The following is a 5,490-nucleotide window of genomic DNA, read 5'->3' as shown; positions in this document are numbered from 1 at the left end:
GTCTTGAAAATAAATCCTGTACTAATAATTGGGTCATAAATCTCACAACTGCACAACATCTGTGAATTGTTGTCCCAGCTGCAATGAGCAGTTTCCCTTCCAACTGTGGTAAGAGAAACGCTGACAATGCCCCGGCCCTTGTCGTCTACGATGGAAACATCTTTCTTCAGAGCAACGTTCAGCCATCGAAAGAAAAACAGAAGGAGCAACAATTGGGGTTTAATTCCATTTTATTGAGTTCTGCATTTTTATTTGAACAAGTTCACATCTCGACTGAAGTCCCTTCATAAAGCAGGAAAAGTGTAGAATCATGTGACAGATACACAATGTCACATGAAATGTCACAGCTGAGACAAGAGGATACTCACACGCCATTCTTACATCTGATACAGTGAATAACTTCATCACAGGAGCTAAATCCTGTGTTTCATTCTGTAACTGAATGAGTTTCTACTGATAATCGCAGCCCACAAATATTGTAGAAGTCCCGGAAGTAGAACATTCTCAGTCACTGAGATACAAATCTATGGCAGGGAGATCACCAAACTGAACATCTTTATAAAAGAGAACACAATATTGTGTAATTTACACAAATAGCGCCAAGACGTATTCTAAAATGGAGACTCAGCAGTAATTATAACTATTACTCCTTTCCTTACACCAACAATGAAGCTTACACTTTGGAGGAAACAGAATTAATGTGCACATTGTCACATACACTTTTCAGAGATAATCCACAAATCTCCAAAAGAACAGAAACACACTTTACCTTCACAGAAGGCAGGGGTTTTCAACTGAAGAATTTCCAATTGAAAATACAGATATATCAACATTGATAGTTAAAAGGCAATTAATGTGCATTTTGTGAGAAAAGTCTAAAATACATCTCTTATCAGAGACCATTCAGATATTTCTGAAAGCACAGAAGCATACTTTGCCTACACAGAAGGCAGTACGCTTTTAGGATAATTTCCAATAGGAAATACTACATATCAAAATTGATACAAAAGAGGCGAGGAGCCGTCGTCACTCCAAACAATCTGAGTTTCTTGCAAAAAACTGTTAAAAATATTTCGAAATTGAAGGCACCTCTTATTAATGACTTTAGTTCATTCCCTTCAACAAATTTATATATTAAAAATGATTACATATACTGTCCATGCTTAACAAATTCATGTTCACACAATATTTACATACTGTGTAGTCTAAATTGTATTCAGCCAACACTTATCCTAAACAGGTATAACCTTCACAGTGTCCATCTTGAGTACAGATTTAACAAACACTGTCCATCCGACACGGATATAATATATACACATTGTCCATCCGATGAGGATTTAATAGCTGCGTTGCCCATTCAATGGGGATATTATAGTCATATACTGTCCATCCTAAGAGGGTATATAGTATTCTCACTGTCCACTGTTAACATGGACATAATAATTACACCCCCCCCCCCCACCCTATGCGGATGAAATAGTCACGCTGCTCACACTGTGTGGATATAATATTCACACACTGTCCATTTTAGGAGGGTATAGCATTGACACTTTGCTCACCCTGTATGGATGTACTATTGAAATACTGCCCCTCCTGCGAGCATATAATATTCACATTGTCCATCCTGTAAACGCCCCCCTGCACAGCAGGGCCGGCTCCAGGCACCAGAATGAATATTCTCCCCTCAGAGAGGACCGAGGCCTCTAAAGAAGTCCGAAGAAAAGTCCAGGCCGCAGTCCCCGCATTACCAGGGTCTCCACGGGGCTCTGGGGCTGTCCTGGGCGGGCTCTTTAGTGCTGCTGGGACAGGACGGAGGCCGAGAAGGACACACAGCCTTTGCTGCAGCCGCAGGTCTATGGAGGGCCCGCAGCAGCTTCATCCGGGTCTCTGTGGGGGCTCCGTGGAGGGAGAGGAAGTGCAGAGAGTCCTGGAGGCACCTGGAGTAACCTTCACTGGAGGCCACGGCTGCAGGGAGAGAGGAGGGGTTAATGCTTGTACATTTTCACATCGTGAAGTGAACACACAGATCATGCTCTCTATTAAAGCCCTCTAGATGGTTTTTGTTTTCCTCTGGTTGCTGCAGGTGGTTTACAGGTAGAGCCGAGTCTCTCGTCTTTAAAACATGAGTTTACTTTAAGTAAAATGGCACTGGGCGGTAATGGAGATATTTAAATGTCATATGCCAGCCCCGAGTACCACCCCAATGCTACTATCACTAGTTAAACCTCTGGACAGTGATGAACTAACCCCAGCCGACCTCTCTCCCCACCCCACACACGCAGACAAGCACATAACTGCAAAGTGCACCCACTGGGGTTGTAACCCTTCACTGACTAGAAACTGCATCACCCACTCGTGGCCCACACCACTTTCGCCACACCCACCTGTCCGTACCCAGACTTCACACTTTATTCCATAAAACAGCAAATTCATTTCACGAGCTCTCACCTGGTGCTGGTGTCTGCATCCGCTCGGCCAGGTATCTCACGGCCATTTCCAGGATATCCGCTTTCTCGGCTTTGGGCGGAAGTTCCTGTTCCTCAAACTCTCTCCGCAGTAACATCCTTAGCTGCTCAATGCTGCTGTTGATGCGACCTCTCCTCAGTTTCTCCACCACTGGCTTCCTCAGCTGCAGAGATAACATAAGGATTTGTTATTGTATTTGAAGAAAGTTGTAAACGTGTTTAACACTTGTTAAAAGGCACCAGCAGAGAATATATTTATAACCTTATAATACAAGTGCTAAACTAAATAATTTTATACAGAACGAAGGTAATGGTAAAAATTATGTACACCATGAGGTATGAATAGCTCTTTAAAGTTCGTATTATGTTTATATACCAAAAATATGATTACATAGAGCTTCCAGATTCTTACCTTTCTAATATCTCTCCCCTCGCGCTCCTCTTCATATGCCCTCAAGGTGCTGGAAGGCGCCATCTTGCCCGGTCTGGGTGAAGAGCAGGGTCTCTGCAGTGAACCCACAGTGATCTGTATCTGAAGAGCTCGCGCCCTCCTGCCCTATTTATCCCCCTCCGCCTGCAGGGAAATGTGTGGGTCTGGGGCTGGAGAGAGGTTCCCACACTCAGCAGCCAATCAGAGCGCAGCGGGGACAATAGAAGTGTGGCACGGTACAGGGAGGGAGGGGGGGCATCTGGGACCCGACACAAAGAATCAGAGTGTGGGAAAGAGCTGCCCCATTAAAGTGATATGGCTCAGGCATCTGCCAGAAGCTAATCGGTGTGACAGTATTAAGTACCAGTGGGTGTGGCGGTAGTCTTGAAAGGGCAAGAATGAGCGGGGCCCAAGACTGGGCATCTTAATGTTTATCACTTTAGTGAAAGTACATTTTTACTCAGTTCTGTCGAAAGTATACAGTACGAAAAGCACTTACAGTGAAGGGTTCCCTGGTTTGTAAACTATTTCCAACAGTCATTAGTAAAAGTCAGGAAATGCTGTTGTCAGTCGTGAATTCGTGACTCGCCCTATCCTGGCGGGAAAGTTCAACCTGCTGCGTATTTGAGCGTGAGGTAAAATAAAGAAGCGTCAGCCGATGACGTGTGTAACAAATGCACTGCCCTAGCGCCTGCGTGGAACTGTCCAGAGCTGAAAGCGCCCACACTGGCTGCAGCACTAGATTCAGTCAGGCAGGTAAAGCACTCATGTGGCGTATTCTTCACTGATGTAATGTAGCAGGTCCTTGTCCAGTCCATGGCAGGTGCCTCTTACAATGTTTACAAAGCCTCACGTGCACCCCAGGTGTCACCTGAACCTGTAAACATCTTGTCGTGCTTTCTCCACGTCTAACTTGGTCTTAACACGCCCCCCTCGGCGTCGCTTCGTCATAATATGTGAAGATTTACGCATGGGATTCTGTTTTACGTTTCCTTTTTTAAATATTTAGAGACCGCTATGTATTTTGCGGATGTTTATAGCCCTGTCTGAAATGAGAAAGCACCAGTGCCAGCCCCTCCGTTATCGGGTCCTGACAGGACCAGCGCACTGAGTCCTCCCCCTGCCACTGGCTGCTCCCCAGATGGCGGCTGCAGATTACCCCAGGGGAGGGTCAGATTCCCTGGAGCCGGGGCCTTTGGTGTGACACACTTCTATTGTATCCTCTGAATGGGATGAATGGGCGACAGTGTGGGAACCGCTGAGAGTCTCCGGCCCCAGCCCAGCGTCATATCACAGTCCTTCTAGCAGACCCAGGGTCCAGGACAAAGGTGAGGCCGCGGGAGGGAGGGGCGCGGGGGCTCGGAGACGAAAGAGGACCAACCCCTGCCGCCCCACCTGCCTGCTGCTACAGGTGACTGCTGGGGCAGCGCGAGTGTTTTTTTTTTTTTGGGGGGGGGGTACATGTGAAGGGGTCCGACCGGTAGCACACGCAAGGTGTGGGTGGGAGCAGCGCCAAGACTCTCCTCAGGGTAGTGGACGCTATATAAATGTTGCTAATCAGTCATTCAGTCTGTTTATGACAACACCCGTGTGTGGGGGAGAGGCTATGACAGAAATAAGAGACACTTCATGAAAATCACACCTGTGTGTAACAGTAAGTTGCTGTGATACACTTGGAAGGGGTCACCTCTGCGTGGTTTGTCTCATACGTAGGTGTCATAAGGGGACCCCCACCCGTCCTGGAGGGAGCTTGGTGTTTACTTGTCTTTCTCTGACTTCAAAGTGAGAGACTGTATGTGACAATGCTGCTGACGAGCCATGTGAGATGACAAGGTGCAGGATGTTTTTTTGCCAAAGACACAGCAAACATGAACTGTGCTGGTGTTTCAGAAACCCTCAGAATTTGAAAAGTACAAATGAACCATATTTTTTTGTAATTCTGAATTGTGGTGGAAAGAAATATTTGAAAACCACCAAATAACATCAAATACACCCATTATCCTTTGTGCACAGAAAAACTGTATGTCAGTGCAAACGTAATGATCATTTCAATTGAAAATGTGTTGTCTGTAATGACAGAGCACTACCACACCACGCATACTCCTCAATACGCCACTCCACCTTACACCACTCTACAACACCCTGCTCCCCTCTATGCCCTTCCACTCTACGCCATCCCAATCCATTCTACGACACTTCCCTCCACTTCATCAAAGGTCACTCCATTCTATGCTCCTTCACTCAAAGACGCTCTATGACACAGCACACCACCTGACTCTATGTCACTCCCCTATATGCTACTTTATTCTATGCCTTCTACTCTACAACCCTCTGCTCCACACCACTTACCCCATTCCACTTCAATCTACCCCGTTCTACACCACTCCACTCCATTCTCCCCAAATATATCCCACTCCACTCCAGTCTACCCCAATGCACTCCACTCCAATATGCCCCAATCCACTTTACTCGACTTTACTCCAATCTACTTCACTCCGATCTAGTCCACCCCACTGGACCCAATCTATCTCACTCCACCTCAATCGCCCCCCCTCCAACCTACCCCACTCCACGCCAATCCTATCTAACCCAATC

General features: G+C 46.4%; 1 protein-coding gene across 1 annotated transcript; it reads right to left on the bottom strand.

Annotated features, from left to right (window-relative positions):
• Positions 1–212: 212 nt before the first annotated feature.
• Positions 213–2,993, bottom strand: LOC138300638 (transcription factor HES-5-like). The gene is made up of 3 exons (XM_069240250.1): positions 2,878–2,993; positions 2,449–2,629; positions 213–1,965 (listed from the first exon to the last, which is right to left on the bottom strand). The coding sequence occupies exons 1-3, from the start codon at positions 2,938–2,940 to the stop codon at positions 1,745–1,747; spliced, it is 465 nt and encodes a 154-aa protein (XP_069096351.1). The 5' UTR covers positions 2,941–2,993; the 3' UTR covers positions 213–1,744.
• Between the last annotated feature and the right edge of the window lie 2,497 nt (positions 2,994–5,490).

The sequence above is a fragment of the Pleurodeles waltl genome, chromosome 6 (genome assembly GCF_031143425.1).
Source record: "Pleurodeles waltl isolate 20211129_DDA chromosome 6, aPleWal1.hap1.20221129, whole genome shotgun sequence".
NCBI classification, from domain to species: domain Eukaryota; kingdom Metazoa; phylum Chordata; class Amphibia; order Caudata; family Salamandridae; genus Pleurodeles; species Pleurodeles waltl.
The sequence above is the reverse complement of the archived record's forward strand: the minus strand, read 5'-3'. Positions and strand labels throughout refer to the sequence as shown.